The 26,148-nt window shown below is 36.4% G+C and overlaps 3 protein-coding genes across 8 annotated transcripts in view; 2 read left to right on the forward strand and 1 right to left on the reverse strand.

Annotated features, from left to right (window-relative positions):
• Nucleotides 1–10,202: 10,202 nt before the first annotated feature.
• LOC135170978 (cullin-associated NEDD8-dissociated protein 1) lies at nucleotides 10,203–17,042 on the reverse strand. The gene is made up of 5 exons (XM_064137231.1): nucleotides 16,884–17,042; nucleotides 13,383–16,523; nucleotides 12,544–12,787; nucleotides 11,850–11,996; nucleotides 10,203–10,714 (listed from the first exon to the last, which is right to left on the reverse strand). The coding sequence occupies exons 1-5, from the start codon at nucleotides 16,923–16,925 to the stop codon at nucleotides 10,581–10,583; spliced, it is 3,708 nt and encodes a 1,235-aa protein (XP_063993301.1). The 5' UTR covers nucleotides 16,926–17,042; the 3' UTR covers nucleotides 10,203–10,580.
• A 131-nt stretch (nucleotides 17,043–17,173) lies between these two features.
• On the forward strand, nucleotides 17,174–21,289 carry LOC135170979 (uncharacterized). Of its 4 annotated transcripts, none has more exons than XM_064137235.1 (5): nucleotides 17,174–17,409; nucleotides 17,493–17,568; nucleotides 17,643–17,755; nucleotides 17,833–18,013; nucleotides 19,440–21,289. In XM_064137235.1, exon 5 carries the CDS (start codon nucleotides 19,458–19,460, stop codon nucleotides 20,793–20,795), a length of 1,338 nt encoding a protein of 445 aa, XP_063993305.1. In that variant the 5' UTR covers nucleotides 17,174–17,409; nucleotides 17,493–17,568; nucleotides 17,643–17,755; nucleotides 17,833–18,013; nucleotides 19,440–19,457; the 3' UTR covers nucleotides 20,796–21,289. The 4 variants fall into 4 exon arrangements, with proteins under 4 accessions (XP_063993305.1, XP_063993304.1, XP_063993302.1 ...); XM_064137234.1 differs by having other exon boundaries at nucleotides 17,844–18,013; XM_064137232.1 differs by having other exon boundaries at nucleotides 17,643–18,013.
• A 1,235-nt stretch (nucleotides 21,290–22,524) lies between these two features.
• The window catches only part of Utx (Utx histone demethylase), a 68,189-nt gene continuing 64,565 nt past the window's right edge, over nucleotides 22,525–26,148 (forward strand). For 2 of the 3 annotated variants that reach the window (XM_064137221.1, XM_064137222.1), the window contains exons 1-3: nucleotides 22,525–22,879; nucleotides 24,011–24,264; nucleotides 25,343–25,451. In XM_064137221.1, the coding sequence (XP_063993291.1) occupies nucleotides 22,782–22,879; nucleotides 24,011–24,264; nucleotides 25,343–25,451 (461 nt within the window). In that variant the 5' untranslated portion in view covers nucleotides 22,525–22,781. The remainder of the gene's footprint in view (nucleotides 22,880–24,010; nucleotides 24,265–25,342; nucleotides 25,452–26,148) is intronic. The other variant, XM_064137224.1, reaches the window with a different exon arrangement.

Below are 26,148 nucleotides of genomic sequence, written 5' to 3' on the forward strand. Positions count from 1 at the left end.
AATTTCATGAGGTAAATAAACATCTCGTGCTACTGTGGATTTTTTTTAAATAATGAAAATTCCAAATTTTTCATTAAAGTTACTAATTAATTTACTCAATTTATTTGTTATAAACTGACTTGACGGGTTATTGTCACAGCGTGTGAACAACTGACTATTTTATCAATATTATTTTGGATCGTCCCTGAGGATTATCCCCACTCGTCACAATTTTGCAACAATTCCTCTTACACTACAATATTTATTTATTTCATGTGTACTCTACTCGGTTTTTCCATTGCATTTGCGATATCGTGGATCGACTTCCACTTCAAACGAGTCGCATTTACCCCAGGAGCTGTACGCCACATAGAGACTCTCCTGGTGACCAAGGAAACTCATGAAAAACTTTAAATAATATTTATTGATGACTCGCGGTGTCTGGACTTCCCTTCGACGGTTTCCGAAAGATTAAAAAATTGCAGTGCCCTGAGCCGGACTCGAACCCGCGCCTCACGGGTCCCGTAGTCCGGCCGAGCGATTTAACCACTTCGGCCATCGTCGTCGGTTAAATAACTCGTGTTTAATTGCACGTGTCGATCAGTATTCAGTTTTCAAAATTTATTTTCTAGTCGAGGAGTCGATGTAATACTAGTCAGGTTGATAATCCGATGTCGTTTACTCGAGAGACCGTTCGAGAGTCACCCTAGCCCTCGGCTCATCCGGGATGAGAGGTCCGCCGCTAAAATAAGGCCCTTTTGTCTATTGGGTTGAGGGAGTGTAAATTTGTTCGCGATGTTATTTTTTTGGGTTTCAAAAATGAAGAGAAAAAAGTAAAAAATATATTTTGGGTTTCATAGTATAAAAAGATCAAACGCAATTTATTTTAAATGATTTGATGATTTTATGAGTTTTGGCTGTACTTCTGCGAGGGGTTTCCGCAGGTGGACCTCGCCTGTCCTTTGATCTGTGAGTAATTCTGCGGCTGGGAAATCAGTGGAAAAATCAGACTTTTCTGGCACTCGGGGTCATCGAGTGGTTTTAGTGGTCTACATTCATATGTGAAGAAAAATTACGGAATTCGCAAATCATTTGTTGATTACGAAATTGACTAGGAATTTTTTTGGACTGACTCGTGGAAAAAAGAGTGAACTTTTAGGGACAATTGATTAATTGTGAGTGCACTGGCAGTTAATAATATTCGAGGACTGAATAATACAAAATTTTAGATTTTACTGAAAATTCAGAGAATTTTTAGGACTTTAAGGTAGTTCTATTGCATATAGAAGTAATGATGAGATTTTGCTGAAAATTGATATAAAGACAGATTTTAACATGAACATGATTCAGTTAAATTTTTGTAAACCTGGATGGGCCAGAACAATAGTTATTAATTTGTTGTCTTGGACCGATTCCGACGATTATCCCCTGACAATCGAAAATTTGAAATCCGAGATTTTCCAAATGATCTAAAATTATATCAATCTCAGGGCATCATCGAACATTGAGATCTCACCGATCTCGATCGATTCGATCCCACCGATTTTTGGGAGCGATTAGGGTATTTAGATTATCCGATGGATCTGCGTATTTCAATCGTAATTAAGGAACTGAGAGGAGCTAGAGCGGTGCATTGGGTGATAAATCTAGCTGATGTTTTCTGGGTGCTGATTTGATGCGGATAATTATGGATAACGAGACTTCACAGAACCCGATGACGTCCCTCCAAGAAAATTTTGAAGCGTTCCATGAGGTATTTTTACTCCCGAGCGTAATCGGGTGCAACGAGAGATGAGTAAATCAACTATCCAGTCACCTATTTGAGGTTTATGTCGATTTTCGCTTGTTTTGATACGATTCATGCAGCTGTACCGAAACATCAATTACGGTTAAGGGGTATTGAATCACAGTCTCTCGAACGAATGGGTATAATTGCATCATCAAACTGCAAATGTGGTTATGAAGAGAAAACCGTAAATCATGTCCTATGGCAATGCCCTCTGTGTTGTGCCTCTGACCACTTTTGCAAAGTACCGACATCGCACCCACGGAGAACCTCGAGGAGATAGTCCGTGGCATACGCCCAGATATGTAGGACCTCTCAGCAGTCAATTGGTTATTGTGAGAACAACCTTGCAAGGTTATGGTTTTCGGAAATCTCGCGTGGCCTATTAATCTACTCTACTGGCATGATATCAAACACTTAGACCATTACCCGCTGCTACGGGGGTTGGGAAAAATCCATACTGTCGGTTAGTTCAGATCGCCGAAAGACACTTTGCAACCATACCCCAGTCGAGCCACGAGAGACTGACACAGACATGGCTCGCGCGGGGAACTTCGGGGCGGTGGTCCTTGTTGTCAGCTGACACCCAGCATGTGAAAGGTGGATAAGGGTATTTGGGATTAAAAGAAATACAGGAGAAGAAGACGAGCAGATATTTAACATGATTCTAATTGTCATTCATGCCTCCAACCGGGCCAGGTTTACCCGGAGAAGATTACCGGGTCCGTGCCCCAAGACTCGTCTCCGACAACGAGAGTTGGTTGGTCTCATTCATTCATTCATTCACTCATCATCGTCGACGTCGTTTCTGATTTCCGCATACGCATCTATGCATTTCAGCCACATACACTCCCTGCAAAAGTCCGCGAACTCGGCGAATGACTCCCTCGACGACACAAGAGCTTGTGCCGCCTGAGGCTATGGGACATTTCCGATTATATTCGCGATGCATTCCCACTGTGGTGCATATATCGGACAGTCCATCACGAAATACTGGAATGTGTCTTCTGCCTGGTCGCACTCACAGTCGCTCATATTAATCTACTCTACTGGCGTGATATCAAACACTTGGACCATTACCCGCTGCCACGGGGGTTGGGAAAAATCCATACTGTCGGTTAGTTCAGATCGCCGAAAGACACTTTGCAATCATGCCTAGGCGGGCCACGAGGGACTGACACGGAAACGGCGCGCGCGGAGAACCTCGGGACGGTAGGACCTCACATCAGTGAAAATTACCCCTCAATGGTCCATTTCCCAAATTCACAAACGGCATGTTATTATCAACAATATCTAGTGGGATTCAGGACTCAGCGAGATACAATTTTTAATGATTTGGTCTCCATGATTATGATGAACTCCCAATGCTCCGTAACGAAACACAAAATTCAGTATATTTTCAAGATCTTTTGTGTAGAGGATGGACCCCGAGGTTGATCAGGGTTTTCCATGGCCTCCCCAGATGGCCGTCGGAAGGTCCGTATACAGTTCCGGGGGTGAATGCGACGTGGGTTGGGCAAATGTCGGTTCCATGGGACCCCAGAAAGGGCAGAGGGCACAAGAAATAGAATAAATAAACAAATTGTTGATTAATTTTTCGCGATCGTCTGGGCAACTATTACTATGCAGTTCACTTTCTCTCTTTTTGTATTCCGTATTGTCTGAATTGACCGTAATTATTATCGAATCTTTAATTACTCTCTTAATGAATACATTATTTAACGATTTTTTTGCCGTAAAATTCCTGAAAAAAATATTGCGTTTCGCGCCTACGGCATTTTGTCTATTATCGCTCGGTAATTAATTTTAAATTAACCAACTTTTTTCAATAAACACCATAAAAATCGTTTGAAATTTCAAACAGAATCCGACTCCAGGGGTGAACAAGGTGAGTCATTGGCTTATTATACGATATCGTAATGAGCTTTCACATCAATCCTCTATTAAATATCAAATTCTCCCGAAATTGCCATTACAATGCTATTATTTATAATTTTTTAAATTCATGTCAACGAACTGCTGATTTAATGTAAGTATTACAAGAGCCACGCTCCTAGTGATATTTAAACCATAAATGATGAATTAATAATTATTAAAGATGACACCATTAACATTAACATTAGCTATAATGTGTACAGGTAATAAGCATCACATTACACGATTAAAGTGGGTTGCAATCAATTTGATTATTCGATGGATTCTTAATGACGTTCGAATGCGGAATGTTAATTACGTTAAAAATTTTGTATTCCGAGGATGATGGATTCTATTTTTTCGTGCTGATGTTCTCTTTTCTTCCGTGACGGTCATAATAGATTAATAAAAATTACGGTGACATTTCGTCTGCATAAATGAAATAAATAGAATGTTTTTGCGTCACGTGACCGTCATTTATGGTCATATGACGCTATCGGAAAAATGACGGTCACTTTTATTTTGTATAAATAAAATAATTAGTCTTTTTGCGTCACGTGACCGTCATTTGTGGTCATATGACGCTGTCGGAAAAATGACGGTCATTTTTGCTTTGCATAAATAAAATAAATAGAATATTTTTTGCGTCACATGACCATCATTTTTGGTCATATGAACCCATCGGAAAAATGACGGTAATGTTTCCTCTGAATAAATACAATAAATAAATGAAAAAAATATAGTATTTTGGTATCACATGACCGTCATAAGACCGTCATTTTTGATGATATGACCAAACTCACTTTTTTATAACAAAAATCCTTTTTTTCTTATTTGCGAATTCTCGAGCTGATTTTTCTCTTCACAAAAATTAATAGAGCAATTAAATTCGTTTTCTTGGAAAAAAAATTCATTAAATAATTTTAATGAACAGGTTTTAATGATTCTTTGTTGTCGAATCACTGAATAATGAGTTTTTCAAATGACCGAAAATAGAACAGGGGAAAATAACTATGAGTTCATGAAAAGCAGTCGCGAACGTAATTTTAGGGAGAATAGACCTCTTCGGAGGAATTCAATGCCTCATAATCTCAAGGTCACGGCAATTCTCTAGCTTCTGGAATACGTGCTGAGCCTCAGGTTTAGACATTTTACAACGATTGTCCCCCGTTACCTCTCGGGTGAAAACAATCATCACAACTCATACTTTATCTTCACTCTCTCCCCGTCGACGCGCAGATTCGAGGCATTAAAAGTGACTCAATCATTTGGGGCCTCTCGAAATACCGGCGCAAATGCAAATTATAGGGACAGAAGCGGAGAGCTTCAATATTGATCGAATAATTCCGATAAAAGGTCTCATTGATTACATTTCTAATAAACAAAATGTGAAAAATTCTCCCACAAATTCTCCCCCAAAATATTGTTTAAACAAGTCACACTTGTGGTTCCATCGTTTTTCGTGAATATCTCCATAAATATCGTTCCCAGCAAAAAAACGAATTAATACAAAATTATTCCTTATAAAATTCCACACAAAAAAGGTTCCACATTTTTTTTCATCTTGATGATAGTTTTGAAAATACAAGCCTGCAAAAACGCGCTCAACTGTGCATTTAAATTAATTAACGCGGCGCGCGCATTCAGGCGCTCGTATCTCCAATTCGATTGTTATAATAAAAAAAATGTTCGAACGTTTTTTGTTTGTAATTTCATAAGGAATAATTTTGGATTTATGTTTTTTTTCTCTATTGTCAATATTTATGGAGATATGGTGGTTTTTATGAAATAAAAACGATCAAATCGTGAATTCCAATTGTTTAAACAATCCTTCGGGGGGGGGGGGGATTTTCATGGGGAAAATTTTCGTATTTCTGTTTTTTAACATTAATGTAAAGCCTGGGAACAACAAAACATTTTGTCGAAATTTTTTCATGGGGCACCGTAAATGAGTTGATACCGTACGACATTTAGTTCATGGCACGAGGCCCATGACCGCAAGGGCCCAACAAACCTGTTTCGGTCTCGAGATTTTGGAGGTCTTCTTAGGGCTGAGTGTGATCCAATAAATTTCATTGCAAAATGAACAGGGGAAGGGGTTTTTGGCAGTGGCTAGGGTACCACGTGGAGGGACAAGTTGGAGGAAAAATATCTCAATAATTCGATAGAAATTAATCACATGTTCAAGATTAAAATCTAAATTGTTTATCATTAGACGTAAAATACGCGGGCGACCGACGGTATCCGACAGACGTGATGTGGCCGATAGTTTACGCGTTATTTGTCGATCCAGCAGTTCCTGAGATTTAGAAACTTTTGTAAATTTTATTTTTGTTAAAACTCAAAAACTACTGCCAGAACTTCAATTTTTTTTTTCAAAATGTTGGGTTCAGTGGGTCCTATTTACATCGATCAAACTGTTCACATCTTTTTGGGTAAAATTTCGAGATATCGTCGTTTTTAGGTTTTATCATTATAAACGTTGTGAACGTCATATTATGACGTTATTACTTATGACGGTCATAAGTTAAGAAAAAATAGAGATAGCGATTTGAAATTTTGAACATCTGTAGCTCTCATATCATAAAAGACTGCTACCTTGTATGGGCGCGATTGGCCAGGTGCTTCCTGAGATATTAGACCTTCTGCATGAATGTATTTCCTTGGATATCTCATGAACCACTCGACAGATTTTAATATTTTTTTTTTCAAAATACTCGTCCCAATAGACACCATACAAATATATAAAATATGTATACGCGTTAGTTAAAAAAATACGAGATATTACCATTTTTCCATTTTTTTAAATATTTTCACTACTCCATACTCAATAATTAAATGAAAAATTTAAATAGCTAATTAAAATTTGGTAGGATCATAGCTGTTATGATATGAAAGCATCGGACGTAGGATGGACCCCATCCCTGGGGTTGTTGTTACAAAATTTATTGTTTTGTTGAAGATCATATTATTAATAAGTTAAATGTATCTTTACCTAAATCGCTTTATGAATGTCAGTCCCACAATTAACTCACATCGCGAATATCTACCTTTTCATTTTTTAAATCGAATTGGTGGGGATGCATTTGGAAGCACACGACCAATCAAATTTATAGAAATTAAATCAAAAAAATAACGTGTGAAGTATCGGGTACATCACTTTTGTCAAATAGCGCTAATCACGTGCTAAATTATTAATTTTTTTTTTAACGAGTTGAAAAGTCGTCGTTGGAATGTTATTAGTGGAAAAAGTGTTAGATGAGAAGATGTGGATTTAACAATAATTTTCTCAGCGCAAAAATTCCCAAATCTCAAAAGAATCAGCTGTCACCAAAAAATTAATATCTAAAAATTAAAAAAAATAATATTAATTAATCTCATGGAAATTTAATTTAATATTAAATTAAATTCATGTTTGGTACGTGGTTTGTTGGCATTAAATTTAAGTCAATTTATTTTAATATAAATAAATTAATATAAATGAATTTAATTTAATTTAATATTAAATTCAATTTCCATCAGATCCGAACAATTTCCAAAAAAAACTCGAAGAAATGACAGTCTCGATATTGATTTCATCAGAAATCTTCAAGGTGAATAAATCTATTGCCGACTGGAATTTGCATTCTCCCAAAATGAAATCTCCATGAGATCAAAGTCCACTCACGAATTATCAAATCCCTCCAAAAACACACGTGGAGATGATTTATTTGTTTAGACTATTAATTTTTTCGCTTTACTCGTGCGTAATGCCTATGTTGACATTTTCGTATAGCTGTGAATCTACTCTGATCTTCAATCCTTAAATCATCCGTGAGCTAGAGATCGAGTTATGACAATTTTTATGGCTCCTCGGATGATACAAAAAAGTAAGAGGAAGAGAAAATACAAATGAACACGAACACGTTCATGAACGCTCGCGTCGTTAATATAACTCCACATTAATTTATGATCGCAGTTGAAGGATAAGAATTTGTAATTGGGATTGTAAATAATGAGGAATTGATGTCCACATTTGGATCCGACGATTTCTCCAGGAAGACCACCGAAATTTCAATTGAATAAAAAAAAATGAATTGAACTGAATATGATCTTTTACGACTAAAAAAAATTTGGAGATGCAATTGATAAAAAATATTGTAAATTTATTTAATAAATAATTAAATAGATGAATGATTCAATAAATAAATAATTTATTTATTCATTTATTTAGTCATTTATTTATTTATTTATTTATTCATTTATTGCTTGAAAAAATGTAATTTAGAAATATTAATCGAATTGAGCCATAAGAGAAAAATGTAAAATAGCTAATGATGTTAATGAGAGCGTAAATAATTCATTATACGAGTCACATTACTTCAAACAAATAAATAAATGAATAAATAAAAATAATGAAATTTAATTTTTCGAGTCCGACCGACGATTGACGTTTTTGTTTACAAATGGAAATATTATAATCGGTCATAATGTATAATATATAGTATATAGAATATAATATATAATATATTTATAGTTTGAAGACTGTTAACTATCAAAATCTCAATTTTTTGACACCGAAAAAGATGATCTACCGTTTGAAAAACCCGTTGTATCATTTTTTTATAATAAAGGAACGTTTTAAAAATTATTAATACTTTCCAAAATTTAATTTAAATGATACTGACAATGTAAACATTTTTTGTTGATTTTTACTCATGAAATTAGTCACAAAATTTGGCAACTGAAAATGTTCACAAACATCGAAGGGCTGAGAATCTACGAAATATATTTTGTTGGATTGTTTCAACATTTTTAATTTTCATTTGATCAGAGGGTTCCCTAACACAATCGATTAAAAATGCCCAGATATTTCGTATCGTCAAGGACTTATTCCACTGGCACCATTGAAAAACACTGAATGTTTAAATAAATAAATAATCCGTCAGTTTTGCTAGGTTTTTGTCTCAGTGTAGTTTGATAAAATGCGAAATTCAATTCTTATTGCGACGATTAGTAAATGGGGTTTGGATGAATTTATTTGACCGCTGTGTGCGTCAGGAACGCTCGACGAGCCGATTAATGACAAAAACAATTTTTGGATGTAATAATCGTGGGGGAAATTATATGAAGATCGAGTTGTGTCACTTCACGTCGGACGTTCACTATAAAAAATATGGAGTGACCCTGACCATGTGTAGGTGAATGACTCCATAGACGGAAACTTTATCTTTATTGTCTTATTTTCTGGAACGATCAGTGCAAAGATTAAATAATGATAAACTATGTCTGATGTCGATAATGATATCGATAATTACATATGGGATAATTACATAACAATTCAGAGGGCGATTAGAAAAATTGATATTCTAATTTTTCTTGTCTGATTAGTCCACCGGGCAATCAAATCCGATTGAAACTTTTTTCAAGTTGAACTGTGAATATTTACTATTAATTATCAATAAATTCGTTTGAATAAAACATGAAATAATTAATTAAAATCACAGTTTTAAAGAAACCAATTTTGATGCGATTTTTTATCAACGTTGTACACGTAGAGGAGTTTCTGATCACGAAGTGCGACAGTTTCTAATCACGAAAATAAGAGGGTTTAACATTCACGTAGAAACTCTTGTTTGATATTCTCAGCCGATAGCTGATTACTGATAGCAAAAATACCCTTAATTTTAAGGAATTCAGGAACTTAGTCATCACTGCTCTGTTGATATATAATTTATATCAATCATTATTGTCACTGTAGATCAGTACGATCATCAAGACAAGAGAAAACTATATGAATATCCAAGTTGAATAACACTGATCACCAACTGGAGCAGATTATAATTTTGTATCACTTTCTGATTACCCCATTCAACATATTAAAATACCAATTGACGTGGGTTTTTTAATATCCCAAGACATTGATTATTAATCGAAGATGTGATACCAGCTATTATCACACTAATTCGTCACTCACACGATGAAACACCACTGCTAGAAATTCACCTCCCCAACTTCACTCCACAACAAACCCCTGAAAATGCCAGCTGGTCACGTCCATGTAATTTCCCAATTTATTTTCCGGTCTTTCGAGCATATCAGTCACATAATTTCCCCTGAGAATTAAAGCAGAAGCCCTATTCTTCTCACAATCGGTAATAAAACTGTCGATAGCTCCGAAAAAACCCCCAAAATGGCCAAAAATCATGGGCCACTCAGTGATCAGAAATTACTTCTGATGAGAAATACTCGCAGTTGCTTTCCACGGTCATCAGACGATTGAATCATCTCCAAATATTCTCATTCTTTCACCTGACTGTCTCTCCTCAATCAAGTTCACCAATTTAATTTCCCATTTTCCCACCCGCGACAACAACCTCAATTTTTCTTTATTTATTTCTATTTATTGTTCAAAAATTTTCAGGGCAAACCACTACACAGAACCTTTAATTGGCCCATTTCGTACAAAAAATCATTAGAGTTTCTTTAAACTTCGTTATTCCTCGCCTCATCCACCGACTCTCGACGTGGACTCACGACAAAATTCCATTTTAAAGAAATTTGTATTTTATTTTGTTTATACAATGCATTTGCTGATCGCTACAAGACAATCACATTGAATTTCGTTCCTTTCATTTGTTCAAGCTACTATTTTCACCGAAAAAACAATGAATGTAAACGTTCAACTTATAGAAATAAATTGTAAATTAATTTGTCTCATGTGTTAATGCAACTCTGGGCTGCCGTCAAACTCCCAGTGTCTGACCTTTTGAAAATTCGAGTGATACCCGAGGGATAATCAGATACATCAATCGATGAAAAAAGAAAATCGTATCACTTTAATTGATGTATTACGTTGGCGATTTGCAATTCGTGCTGTATCTGTTTAATTTCCGTTGCAGAAAATTCCTCGTCTCTTTGCTTAGCTCTGATCCATGATGTTGGATTCGTTGACATTGTTACCCGAACAATCTTTCTGAATAGTATCGAATAAACTACGCAACTCTGGAGTTGATTTTATTATGCTGACGAAGTCAGTCAATGCTGGATTTTTGTCTGAAATGAGAAATAAAAGAAAGAAATTATTTTTAAATATTTATCACATTTTTAAACAAAAAGTGAAATTACAGCAGCTCTATCTCTCTCTATCTCTTTCTACTTTTGAATATTTTTAGTTGTAAAATTTTTCAAGAGATTAGACAACTAAAATTTTTTAAAAATCATTTGTAGTCAGTGTTACCTTATAATTAAAGAAATTTAATAATTTCGGAGAGTATTGATATTTTTTAAAACATTTCCTTTTGATAAACAAATGATAAAAGTTGTTTTCCAAATGGTGGATTATTTTTTACGAAAAATTTGTCGATTTTTTTTACGTCTAATGTGCAAAAATTCAGATTTTAATCCTTGAAGACAACGAAATTTTGATTTTCCCATACGATCCTGAGTTAATTTTTGTTTTTTCAATTTTTAAAAAAATAAAAACGATAATTAAATTAAGGAGAAAATGGGAATTCCAAATGTGATCGAGTTTTAGGAAAATTTTGTGTAGTTTTTGATAATCTTTGAATTTATTCCAAAGGCAGAGCTATTTAAAAAAATTCATAGAATTTTGGACGGAATGATAGGGGATGGCTAACGCATGGGAATGTGTCATACGACTGGTGAGCGTATTCAAATTTTTATTCTGAATATCCCAGAAATATTGAAGACATTTATAGCTTTTACAACTCTGACGAGAAAAAAGACCTCGACGTTTATTGCCACTTCCACGGGAGCTATAAAAATTCCGATGTTTTGAATACCTCGTATGGGCGTATGTAGGGTACGGTGGTGCTAAAATGGGCGCTTTTGGGGTGTAAAAAATACTTATAACCCTGAAAAAGATTTATCAACTGAAACCAGTTTAGGTTGATAACGAGGAGAAAGAATTCAGTAGCGAAGCGATAAAACGGTAAAGTCGAAAATTATAAATTTAACAACAGAGATGAAGACGAAAAGCTGATTGTGGCTGCTCTGTTCTGAATTTATTCAAAGTCAATGACGATATTGACGATTGTTGAATGATTTTACTCCACAATCAGTTTCACCTTCTGCCAACGATTATTTATTTGATTTAATCGACTCAGCTGGATAATGATTTTCGAGAAAAAACCGTTGTTACTCTGTTTTATGAAAAAATTGTATTTACCAGCATCCGAAATAGTCAAAAGTGCAGCAACAGCTCTCAACGCAGATCTTTTCAGTTCATCCTGTTTCTCGTACTCCTGTTTGACGGAATTGGCCTTGACTTTCTGGGTACAGGTCATCTTCAGGGGATCCACGAGTCTGTCAAGCCCTTATGATAAACAAATTTGAAGATCAATTAATTCTGATGAAATACTTTAATCCTATTGCCTTAGAATCCCCACATAATCAACAGAAACTGACAGAACATCAACTAATTAACATTAATTAATTAAAAATGAACATCATATATTTTATTATTGTCTTAATGAAATCTGAGAAATTTTCTAAATTATCCAGAAATTATGCAATTTTTTTTCTCTAATTTGATCATTTTGGAGGGAAAATGGAGAAATGATCTTCAAAAATCATATTCCTAATGTCTCCACATATTATCCTATTAATTATAAATACGATCTTAATTATAAAAATGAGACGACGACGACCGAATTCAAAAAATTAAAAAACATCAATATCAAGTAAAATAAATGAGGTGATAAGACTTTCTAAACGCAGGTCATTTTCAATGGATCCACGAGTTTTAATAAACAAATTTGAAAATCAATGATAAAAAAACATGAAAATAAATTAAAATAAAGACGATTGTGATAAATTATTCAACAATAATTCTAATAAAAATAAAAATGAACTTGACGTACTTTGGAGGACTGCAGTCGGACAGAGCTGCGCCAGTCGCGCGGTCATAAGGTACGTCAGCATCTTAATATCGTAATGATCCTTGAGGCCATTCTCCACGTGCTGGAGGAACTCAAAAACATCGAGTCTGTCGAGGCAGGAGTCGAGTAGTGTGTACATGCATTCAAATGCTGCTTTTCGAAGATCCAGACCATCGTCCACTGTGTGCTTGAAGGGACCCATTTCCACTTCTCTTATAAGTTCTTTCTACAATATTCAAAAATTTAAAAATCATTTTAAAATCCAAAACAAAAATTATTCATCGCACTCGTTTCAAAAGCATTAGTTCCTTCCAAAAAATGAATGTTCACTTGTAGAAGATTTTCTTGTCTCAGAATTTGTATTCCCTCGAGAAAATAATTTACAGCGAACAATTGACTCTCAGTTAAATTCAATTCTCATCATTTTTTTTTTATTAACAATTTGTTCACTAAATTTTTTCCCATTCAGTTCACTATTTATCTAAATATTCAATTAAAGGATAACATTTTTTTATTGATATTCATTCCCCCAGGTTTTATTTAATTTACTTTAATTATTTTATTGTTAAAACACCGACTAATGTCATTGATAAAAGAATATTCCACTTTCTTCCATCAATTATTATTATCTTATAATAAAAATTGATGCCCAGAATCATTAGATTCAAAAATTTATCGAACAATTTTCATTTAAAAATTTCCTACCCAATGACAGACCCAAATGAAATAAATAAATCACATAAATAAATACATTACATGAATAAATAAATCACATAAATAAATAAATCACGTAAATAAATTATTCCAATTAATCCCCTCACCTTAATCTTCGTCTCAGCATAAAGTTTCGGAAGTACCGAGTCCAGCAAATCCCTGATGAGCATTGGTTTGTTATGAGCAGCGGAGTTAAACGCAACAAGTGCAACCCTCCTGACATTAAGATCAGGATCCTCCAGAGCTACCAAGAAGCTCCCCATGCACTGCTTCAACATGGCATCAATGGCCTGTGGCTGATCAGAAATCGTGAACTTCACAGCTGTGACAGTGGTGGTCCTCATCAACGGTGAAGCTGACTTGAGTGACTCCTGGAGTCTCGGTAGAAGTGTAGCTGGATCAATGAGTGTCAATTTACCAAGACACTCAGCTACAACATTCCTAGTTCCCTCCTCAGTGCACTCGCAGTGCCTGTACAGCAGCATCCAGATGGCTGGAACGAAATTTTGAAGATTCGAAACACCGGATGGACTTCCTGACTGGCACGTGATGATTTCCTTCAACGAGTGAAGAACAAGGTACTGTCTCTTGGGTTGTCCCTCAATCTCATGAAGAATAAACGGTAAATACTCCGGTAAATTACCAACAGCGATATTTCCAAGGGTATAACTAGCAGCAGACTTGACTTCCTCAGAGTGAGACGAGAATGAACTCAAGATAACCGCCTTCAACGACTGAATTCCACTCAGATCCACGTGTTTACCAATTTCCCCAATAACGAGAAGTGCAAAAATATGTTGAGAATCAGAAGCTGGATCCTGAACATTTTTTATGAACTGCTCGACAACACCATGAGCCTCTTGTTGCCAAGTTATTGTCAGAGCAGCTGCACACTTCGCCAGAGAATGATACGCCTGTTTATGAAGTACTGAATTGGTAACTGGTGCCACGAGCATCGCCAGCAGATCCCTGTACCCCAGTCCTGGTATTCCAGCTTGAACAAGGGCCTGGAAGAACTCCAGCATAGCATACAATGCAGCTCCCTGAAGCAGTGGTGACTTAACAAGCACCAAAATTTCCGGTAGAATAGTCTCCGAGATTCTCGTCAAAGCAGCTGGATGAACCTTTGCTATCGTCGTCAGCAGAGTCAACGTCAACTGGGCAATATGCAGATCTGATTCATTAAGAAGTGCTGGTAATTCAGCTGTAACTTTATCCAGCAGATCTGTGTGAAGGCTGATGGAGTAGCTCTTGACAAGTGTGTCCAGAAGAGTGAGGGAGCACAGCTTCAATGCCCTGTGATTTTTCCTGAGAAATGATCCCAAAATGGGAACAGCCTCCTCCATTATCGGTTGAAGATCGACCCTCAATGGTGATGCTGCGATACAAGTGAGTGCTTTGACAGTTGTCAGCCTAGTGATTTCATTTCTCAGTCTGTCCAAAAATATAGGAAGACAAACTGGAAGTTCATCATGAAGTGTATCACTGAGATGAGCTAGAATTTGTCCCATACATGCGATAGCACGTTCCTTAACTTCCTGATCGATATCAGCTGTTTTCAGTCTCATCAATGTACACCTGTATATCTCATTAACGAGATTTGTAAAATCGTAGTTCATTGGCTTTGCATGAGGTCTTATCACTTGTACCAATTGCTGGAGAACAAGAAGTGCTTCAGCTGTTATCTTGTAGAAAGGATCTGATACAGCTGTTATTATTGGTGGTGCTAGAACTGTCATGTGAGCGTGAAATGCCTCTGGCTGATGGGTTATCAGAAGAGTATGAACAAATGCAAGTGTGTCAATTTTCATGTTGGATGAGGAGTTTTTATCCCCCAGGGAATACTGAATTCCAGATATCAACGAGGTGATGTGATTCGTGAGGGCACCTGGTAGAACAATAACGAGCTCTTTCAGCAATGAAAAACAATCCTGACGTGTCTTTATGCTCTTCTCCTTCATCTGTCGATGAACAGCCTTCACGATCATTGGCACTTGCTGTTGGAGAAGGGAAATTGGACATTCCTCGTCCTCCATAGAGTCTGGATCAAGTGCTACACTCGATGTAGGCCTTGTCTGACGGAGGAGTGCTATGTAAGCGTGAAATATATCTGATTTAACGTTTTCCTCGCGCTCCTTGAACCTCGCTATCAGGGCTGGTGAGACAATTTTGTACAAATCGGGGAGGAGTTCTCGTCTGCTGGATACAACAGCCTCGAGACATTTGGCAGCAGCTCTTCTGACTTTCCAACTCATGTCGTCGTCGTCAGAGTACTCCTCCTCAGCGTCTTCCTCGCCATCCTCCTCCGTTTCCATTGTCACACCCTCACCATCAGATATATCACTGATGTCATCGTCGTAGTTGTAGTTTGGATCGTAGGTTATGTACGTCAGGCAGATGTCGATGATCTTGTTGATGTGGGGAGTTATTTCCTTCGGGCAACGATAGACAAATGCCTCAAATGCCTGGAGGCAGTACTCCCTGAGCTCGTCGTCATCCTCGTTTGAGTACTGAACAATGAGGGGCATTACTCGCTCGATTTGCTCACCAAATCTGTGACCAGCTTGACGACAAATTGATGCTATGCACTGGATGTACGTGCGAATGACATTTTTGATTTTTTGAGTTGTCAAACCCCCCAACAGATGATCCAACAGCTTCTTGTACAAGTAACTGTTGCTGGAGGTGAGCAAGTGGCTCAGGGCGACGATTGTTCGTTTTCTCACTGCCTGACGTGGTGATGACAGCTGGGGAAGAAGAGCTGTCAGAATTTGCTGATGAAAGCTTGATAGCAGGGATCCGAAACGCGAGAGAAGGTCTGCTACGATGTCCAGTGCCTCCAGCTGGACTGATACGTCTTCTTGTTTCTCTATTGCTGATGAGAGACGACCTGTTATGCGTTTGCAGATGTTCTCAGCGAGATCGTTTGAACCCATTGGCAGCTCGGAGATCACTGTCTTTAGGCCTATGCTGGAGATGTCACGGAGCTGCTCTTTGTCTGATATCATGTTGGTGCAGAGGGCATCCACTATTGTTTCTACCTGATATTCTTTGACTTTGTTCACCAGGGGACCCAGACATTTAACAGCTAAATTTTGCACCTCTCCGTTCTTGTCTTCCAGGAGGCGAAGCAACATTTTTACGACTTTACGCTCGGAATCGTCGTCCAGTTTTATGGAGTCCTTCTGGAGCTCGGACATTAGGTCGTTTGTCGCCATGAATCTGAAGTCTTTGTCATTGGACGTCATCTGCGGGGAGGGAATGAGATTTTAGGTGATTTTTGGGGGAGAAAATTGTAAAGTTGTGGGGACTTTTCAGGTGTTTTTCAGAGAATAAAATCGTTAGACCTGGAATTTATTTATGGACATCGTGATAATTGTTAATTAGATATGAATTTTCATTTTGCAGGGATTTTTGGTTGGGATTTTGATTATCTAAACGCTTTTCGTCGAACGTTTTCAGACAATTTGAAATCTAGTTTGAGAACTTTGAGGTTATGTTTACGAATTAATCCGATGCCGAAGGAGATAAACCTCGACGACGGGACAAAGGAACTTTCTGATATTGCAGTCTAACGTTGAGAGATATTTTCACACGATTTTCCTCACCTTCTCCAGCAGATTTGCTATTTGATACGATACACTAGCCATCGTGGAAGGGATTTAATCAGTGGGGTTTCAACGATTCGAATTCTACAAAATTTATTTTCTCTCTGATAATTCAACTTGTCACTTCTCGCCAATGCCTCCCCTCTGCTTCGACAAACACCGAAATATTTCGAGAATGGAGAGGATGCGATTGGCGGAGAGTCGGCACCGAGGGTCTCCGGGATTGGCGGATGTTCCAGGAGAGGGAGAGGTTTGTCAACTGTGTTTGGAGGATTTCAGATGTTTTTGGGAACTCCGGAAGTCGTTTTTTTGTTGTCAATTATTGTCGGCTTGTGCTTCAGCGTCATGGACTTCAATGATGGAGTTGATGATTATTTTTGGACGGATTATTGTTCGGGGATTTGGAGGAAATTGCTGTTACGATGGAGAGAGGATGGCGGGAGACTTTGAAGAGCACAAAAACAGCTGGACATAATTCATGATGGAATAGTTGGACTTTCAGTTGGTTCTATTATTCATCCATTGGGTAATTATTCATTATTTTTAATGAAAAAAAAAGCTTTTGTGTTGAAGAAGAGCAATTCTTCCATTTTAGGAGTAATTTTTGAGGTTTTTTTTTAGAATTCACGTTATGGAGACCCATTTTCTTGGATTTATGGAACACTCCAGTGGAATCATCCAAAAGGTAATAACAGGTTCGGTAGAAATTTAATTAGATTTTATGGGGAATTTTACAGGTTTGGAAATTTTATTTTTCAGGTACGTGAACTACGACTGGGACGTCCTGACGATTGTTAGAGGGACTGTTTGTTGATGGAATACCCAGTCGACCCTCGTGTGCCCATGGAGCCATCGAATGATCACTTCCATCGGTCAGTTGTTTAAAAGTCGATCACCAAAGCTTTGGGCCTCTTCCAAATTAAACAATATAAGTGAGGTTATGTTGTAGTTTATTTACAGCATTAACAGTTCTGTTGATTTTTCCCTGACTGAAACATCATAAGCTGTAACGTCCCTCGCTGATCTGATTGCATTCAGTTATATCAATGTCAGGAGCACAGGATCGATGACGAAGATCGAAGGGGATTCGCAACTGAGGCAAAATATTTAACGAAAAAGGATCTCTGAAGGTTCGTTTTGTTGTCTTTGATTGTGTAGCGAAATGGTAAAACGGTTTAAGTCGAAACAGACAAATTTTGCAGGAGAAATGAAGGCGAAAAGCTGATTTTGGCTGCTCTGTTCAGAATTTATTCAAAGTCACTGGTGATATTGACGACATGTTGAATGATTTTATTCAACAATTAGTTTCACCTTCTGCTGACGATTATTTAGTTCATTTGATCGACTCAGATCGATAAATGTGGACACAATGAAAGGGTCAGGTGGACTTGGCTCTCATGTTCTTCACCTTCGATGGAGTCATGTCAACTTGAACCAGTTGTCAACAAAAAACGAATTGAAATTGAAAAATCGATTGGTGGAGAATTTTTATAATTTTCTTTCATTATGAACAATCGATCTAGTGATGTTCTTTTATATGAAAAACTAGGGGGAAAGACAGTGACAAAATAATAAACAAATTGTTTGATCAACGCGAAGAGATTTGTTTCGAGATATGAACGATAACCGATTTTATTTGAATCTTTATCACCGGAATCGGCGTTCATGGAATCATCATCAGACGAAAAAATGTCTGGGCCAGTTGAAGGGCGTTCATTAGTGTTGTTGTTGACAAACAACTGTCCTCGTCAATCCAGGAAAGTAGGTTTAATAAATTTTGAACGAAATCGACTTGAATCGTCTACCGTTTCACTACTGAATTGTCTGATTTTTGTCTTAAATATTTATGTGTTCATTGAAATAAATTAATAAATGCCAATTACAAAGAAATGAATGAATGTCAATTACTGCTCACAGCAACGGAATCATCACGATTTTAATTATCGCCCAACATTTTTATAAAAATGAAGACATTTCGATTGATTGAAATTCTTTACTTGTGCGTTCATTCACCCAAAAAATATAAAAATCGATAATGGAAACAAATAATTACATACAACCCCCACCATCTCAACATAAACATGAAAATCCATAATTGTTTAAAAATATGGAATGAAAATCGCCCTCGACAAATGTGAAATTTCCCTTTTTTTGTGTAAATTGCTATTTAATCAATTTAAATCAAATTTAATTCAATTGTCAATTTGATTTTATTATTTATTATTCCCAATTAAATTTATCTCTTTTTGCAATCCCAAACATCTCATTTAAATAATAAAACTACCCCCTCTCATCATTTATGCCGTACCCCCACGACAAATTAAATTTCCTCCCCAAATATTCTCATCTCATCACCTTCATTCCACGTAAACCCATTTGTTTACTTCCAGCACATAATTATTATCATCCCCAAAATCTAAATAATTGACTCCAGACCATCTGAAGATCGCCACAATAAAGTATCCCCAGAACTTCCCAAAAATCCCCTAAAAAATAAAATAAATAATAATCTCACCCCACCCCCGTACGTTCTCACCATTAAAATTCCTCTTCCAGCCCCCACCTCGAGCTATCATGGACCCTCCCTTCGAGCGTCAACTCAGGTTGGATCGTCTCGCAATGGTCCAGGTGTCAGCGACCCTCTGGAGGATTCCCTGGGTCGTCCGCAAAATAAAAGCCTTCTTCATACGAGACTACGCATCTGAATTCAACCTTCCCCATGTCAAGTACACGATCGATTTTCACCAGAAGAAGGCGTGGGGTCTAATAATAGTCAGCATCACCACCATAAAAGCCTCCTGCATTCCGGCCTTCCTCAAGCCCCCGGTTATGTACCTGGTGGAGCAGATGGGAATGCGGATTTTCGAGTGGTTACGTAGTGTCGCAGCAAAACTCCTCAAGTACTCAACGTTCGAGGATTACCCCAGGAACATCGAATACTTCATCGATAACATCGAGTGGACGTCATTAGGTACAATCGACAGGATAAAAGTATTCAAAAAACGTTACAACAATCCAGGAAGTCAGAAAAACATTTTCATGTGGTACGAGGCATGCAACTACTGCCTGAAGGACTACGCCAGGAACGTGTGGGCTCAGATGTCTCCTGAGGCCAGGGAGGAGACAACGGAGAAGGTCACTACAATGCTCGATGATGACTTTTGTCTGATGGGATATTGGCAATCGATCATCGACGTTGTTCCTGATCTCAGGCAGAAGCTGTTCAACGACAGACATAGGAGTGTCGTCGCTCGTATTTGCAATTCTCGTGAGTCGATACCTGTTGTTATGTTTAAGCTGGCGGCGCATCTGGGGAACGAGCAGGCTGTCAAGTACTTTTGGAATATCATGACGAAGGTGGAGAGAATGGGCAACGCCCTGCGTGGCTGTGAAATCATCCTCAAGAGGAGGTGCATCTTTCCTTTTTGCGAAGCCACGTTCTGCAAGAAGTGCAGTGATATATTCTGCTTTCTTCTTTGTCAGATAACTCCTGAGGAGAATCAGCAGCTGATTACCCATGAGTTGAACAAGGGCTACGATCCGTTCGGCACTTGGATGCTGCTGCTCAACTGGCCCTGGGAGGATCTCTTTCTTATGATGGTCGACAGGATGTGGCCAGTATTGAGTATATTCGATTGTAAATTTTTTATTAATAAGTTTGAAACAACGGTTTTTACGGTGGCTTCTCATTATAGTCTTCGGGAGACCAGCATTTATCATAAGGATGTACTTTACAAAGTTTGTTTGGACAGCCCCAGAAATTTGAGGCCACATTTTATGAGCAGGTACAAACAATTTATGGCACTAGAGCCTGACGTCACCAAGACACCTGAACAATCACACATTGAATTGTTGTGCAGGGAGATCCAGTACAGGAAATTCAGACTGGATATGGAAAACGAGTTTCGTTAAAATCATTAGATCGAGGGAGTTAGGGAATTTGGGGGAAATAGTTTGTTGATCATTTGGGGGTAAATTGTTGACGCATCAACTTGTTCTAACGCCGATTGTGGACTTGTTGCAGTCGGTAGGAACGTACGACTGTATTTGTGAGGATTTTTTTTATTGAATCTGAAGAATTTATTATGGGAGAGAGTCGACTTCGGTTTAGTTGATGGAATGTTTTGTTCCATTTTTTTAAGTTAGAAAATTATTTTTGCAGTTTTTGCGATTTTTAGGGACTTCCCGTTGATGTTCTGGGATTTTATAGTTTTGGGGACACGATGGATGGAGTTATTGTGTATATTTGCTGTTGTAAATTGAATTGTGCGAATGTATTTAGGAGATTTGTGACTTTTGCAGAAATGATAATTATTTGGAAGTATTTGGAAGTATTAGTTTATGTAATTATGATGACTAACGATTTTTGTAATCAATAAAAGCAGATTTGGGAGGTGAATATAGAATCTAGAGGGTTCGATTAGTTATTGAAGTTAATTAGGGTTAATCTACTTTTTAGTAAATTCAAAGACTTTTGGAAAAGTTGATCACATTTGGAATCTTCACTTTTTCTGGAATTTCAGCGATTGAAATCTGAATTTGGATCGTTAGACGTGAAAAATCAAAGGGTTTTTTGACACTTCCTGAAACATAATCTATTTTTTGTTTTTTAGGGAAACAAAAAATGTTTTAAAAAATATTTAAACTTTCCGAATTTTAATTTAAATAATACTGGCAACACATTAATTTTTTGATCAAACATTTTTAAACGATAGAGGTTTAATTTGCATACAATTGATAAAATACGAAATTTCAACCCCTAGAGCTTAGGGTATAAGTTGAACTATGAATATTTACTATTAGTTATCAATAAATTCGTTTGAATAAAACGTGAAATAATTAATTAAAATCACAGTTTTAAAGAAATCAATTTTGATGCGATTTTTTATCAACGTTGTACACGTAGAGGAGTTTCTGATCACGAAGTGCGACAGTTTCTAATCACGAAAATAAGAGGGTTTAACATTCACGTAGAAACTCTTGTTTGATATTCTCAGCCGATAGCTGATTACTGATAGCAAAAATACCCTTAATTTTAAGGAATTCAGGAACTTAGTCATCACTGCTCTGTTGACATATAATTTATATCAATCATTATTGTCACTGTAGATCAGTACGATCATCAAGACAAGAGAAAACTATATGAATATCCAAGTTGAATAACACTGATCACCAACTGGAGCAGATTATAATTTTGTATCACTTTCTGATTACCCCATTCAACATATTAAAGTACCAATTGACGTGGGTTTTTTAATATCCCAAGACATTGATTATTAATCGAAGATGTGATACCAGCTATTATCACACTAATTCGTCACTCACACGATGAAACACCACTGCTAGGAATTCACCTCCCCAACTTCACTCCACAACAAACCCCTGAAAATGCCAGCTAGTCACGTCCATGTAATTTCCCAATTTATTTTCCGGTCTTTTGAGCATATCAGTCCCATGATTCCCCCTGAGAATTAAAGCAGAAGCACCAGTGACCAGAAGATGCCATATAAATCTCCCCACTCGATCTTATTCCAATTTCGCGCGGCCCATCAACGCCATCTGTCCCGCCCTGGGCGACGCTACCGCCATGACGGCCAAGCCAGGAACTACGAAATTTTCATCGCTCCCTCCGCCCTTCCGTCCCTCTCCCATCGCGCCGATGATAGTCAATCGCGTGTTTCGCTGTGGTTTAACCTGATCGGCGATTCCTGTACCAAAGAAGAAAAAAAAACAATAACAAAGGATAAAAAATTCACTCAATGTAACAATCGTACTCAATGGAACAATGGACAGTGGTAGTTGAAGATCAGTGATATTCGTGGACGAAAATTTGTTGGATTTTAATGCGGGGGTAAGTGTGACTGTGAACCTGCAAATATGTGTTTAACCGATCTTTGAATGTGTGTGCGATCGGCAGACACGATAAATATGGCCCAAGAGACGGACGACATAAATCTCACACCCCAGGAGTTGCAGATTCTGTCGGAATTAGACAGGTAATTATTGCTGGTGTAATTTATGATGTTTACGATGGTAATGAGGGGCTCGAGTCCTTACATTCTATTGTTGTCAGTCGAGTAATTTTGGACAATCTAACCTAGAAATTTTGACAATAAATGGGCGGGCTATTTGACACGTCTGTCGTGCAGACCTACTGACACCCTTTCGCGTTCCACATTCACTTTGGGGTTTTTATTATTTTTTTTATTTACAATGAGGGGGGAGGCTCGAAAGTGGAGTAGTTATGGGACGAGTCTACGACAATATTTGTTGCCAAATAAATATTCTGATGTAAATATTTTGTGACATTGAAGGCTTTGTGATGTTGTTTTGTCCGAAAGTGTATCTTCCCAAAATTAATTGACAAAATTTGTTCAACAGGCCGATTCGACGATTATTAATGAAGGAAACGACGTGTGGAGATGAACAATTTTTTAGTTCATTTAATTTAACGAATTCGAAGAGGAATTTGCGATCATTTTCATGTGTTATTTCTACAATTTTGTGGTTTTTCTTGAAAGTTTAGAAAAAACTCGTATTTAATTATTAAATAATGAAGAATAGCAGAATTGTTATATTTTCACGCGTCAACTTCATTGTAAATTGGATATAATAATTTAAAAAATGTGAATTTTGACGACAACATTGAAGAACATCCTAGAGTAGCTCCACCTTTTTAGTAAAATCAAAAAGTATCGAAAACTACACAAAATTTCGAGAAAACTCGATCACATTAATCGTGATTGTTTCCTCAATTTAATTATCATTACAGTTTTTTAAACAATCAACATGTCTGTTGTGGAGAAAGATTAAAATTCGGATTTTTGAGATTAAGACGTACAAAATCAAGAAATTATCTGGCACTTCGTAAAAGATAATCTACCACCTGGAACACAAGTTCTATTATTTGTTCATAATACAAAAATATTTTAAAAATGCAGAAATCCTTAATTTTTTAATGTTAAGATATCTGCGTTGATAATAAAATCGAATTAGGTACTAATTTGTGTTTGATCTTAATTTATCAACGAAAATAGATAATTCGGCGCATTAAAATATCAAAAAAATCCTCATGAAGATCTGAAATCAACTGAAGAAACATAAAAAATATTTAATATTTATTGCAGCCGGCAGTTTGGCTTCCTGAAGCTCAATGCTCTCGAGCAAACGAAGAAAAAGTCTCTGGTGGTGCGTGCAATAAAGTATCTGGAGAGAATGCTCGTTCAGGCTCAATCTGAGAAGCAAAAAAGAAGGGCTGACAGCACTAAAGGGGGTTACGATGAGTCTAAAGACGACGATGAGGACAAAGGGATCAGCATTGATCCCAAAACGTACTGCAAGCTCGGGCACTTTCATCTACTCCTCGAGGATTACCCTAAAGGTATTTTTAAAATCATGCAATTTTTATTCGGAGTCAGATCAGCCATAACTGTCATAAATATCAGTAATATTTATACAAAAATTGTGTAGCCCTGCTAATGACGTAAACATTTTCATGGTTTTTCTTTATTTATTTTATTCTTTAAAGTGTTTCTTTTATTTTGAATTATTTATGCTGTCGTCTGGGTCAAACATATTGAGGGTCAAAAGCTTTTTTCATTTTTGGAATTTTGATTCGATAGATTTTAACGTATTTGTGAATTATTTCGAAGATTTTCAGAATGAAAAAAGAATATTTTTGTCAAAGTTTCACTTAATTGAGACAAGTATTATTTATTTATTTATATTCTTTATTTATATTTCTGTAATTCACTATTTTATTTATTACAATCTAATTGCTCTTCATTCATTCATTTTTTTCGTAGAATTAGTCATTTTTTTCGGAGATTCACTTTTTTAATAGCATTATGAACATTTTTTAATGTTCATAATTATGAAAGAAGTTCACTCATGGTTATAACTAACGTAATCATATTCTAGAGAAATATCATTGACGTAATTCAAATCCAATGACAATTGTCTAGTGATTATTCAATTAAAGAAATATTGGAGAAGTCAATAACTCTCTGAAGTCAATAGATATTTGTTTTTGTTAGAACATGTTTTCAGTTGTAAAGAATGCATTTATAATAAATGATCTGCGGCAATGTACTAATTACTAATGTACTAATTATAATCATTTATACTAAATAATTAATTTCTTTCGTTCTTGGTCTGCAGAGTAAAATCCTTTGATTTATGTGGTCGATTGAAAAATAGGAATTTTATTTTTTTTTCCACTAAAATCAATTTATTTATTTATCGAACCAACCAAATAATGTAACTGAAGGCATAATAATACCGAGTTGTGTTGATTATTTTATTGTTATGTTAAATTCAGACAGAAATGGTGATTCTAAATGAAATTGAATTTTATAGATTTTTTTTGTGGTTCTTTCGTGGTTAACTGTAAGAGTTATTTTTAATTTGGATTCAAAAAATGTTTTTTGGTCTAATTATTTTGTTTTTCATTTTCACAGCAATGTCGGCGTATCAAAAATTTTACGCACTCAAAGGAGATCACTGGAAGGACGCGTCGTTTCTTTATGGACAGGGACTCGTCTATTTTCACTTCAACGCCTTCCAATGGTGAGTCAATAAAATTCATTTTAATGTTAATGAGTAATTATGGCGAATTTTGGAAATTACGTGAAAAATGCCAGTCTCCCCTCGTTTTCAAAAATCCCTGGCGAAAGCATTTTTTATTGAGAGCTGAACAAGTTTCTCAGAATATGGAGGGGAAACCTCACAAAAGACTCAATAATTCTGCGAAAAAACTAAAGAAAAATTTAATCAAAATCTAGATAATTCTAGAAATCTAGATAAAATGTTGAGAAAATATTTCATCAACAGCGTAATCATTTTCTCAAAATATGGAGGGATATCATCGAAGGCTCAATAATTTTCTGAAAGTACTGAAGAAAAATTTAATCAAGAACTAGATAATTTGGGGAAAATGTTTTGAGGAAAAATTTCCTCAAAAGCTGAATAATTTTCTCAAAATGTTGAGGATCGATTTCATCAATAGCTCAATAATTTTCCCAAAATATTAAGGAATTATTCCATCCAGAGGTAGACAATTTTCTCAAAATGTTAAGGAAAGATTTGATCAGACGATGAAATCATTTTCTCATAACGTCGAGAAAAGATTTTATGAAAAGATCAATTGTCTCTAAATTTCGAGGGAAAATTTCATCAAAAGCTAAATTATTTTCCCAAAATGTTGAGTAAACATTTCGTTAAGAGTTAAATAATTTTTATAAAATATTGAAGCTCTAGATCCTGA

The sequence above is a fragment of the Diachasmimorpha longicaudata genome, chromosome 18 (assembly GCF_034640455.1).
Source record: "Diachasmimorpha longicaudata isolate KC_UGA_2023 chromosome 18, iyDiaLong2, whole genome shotgun sequence".
Taxonomy (NCBI): Eukaryota; Metazoa; Arthropoda; class Insecta; order Hymenoptera; family Braconidae; genus Diachasmimorpha; species Diachasmimorpha longicaudata.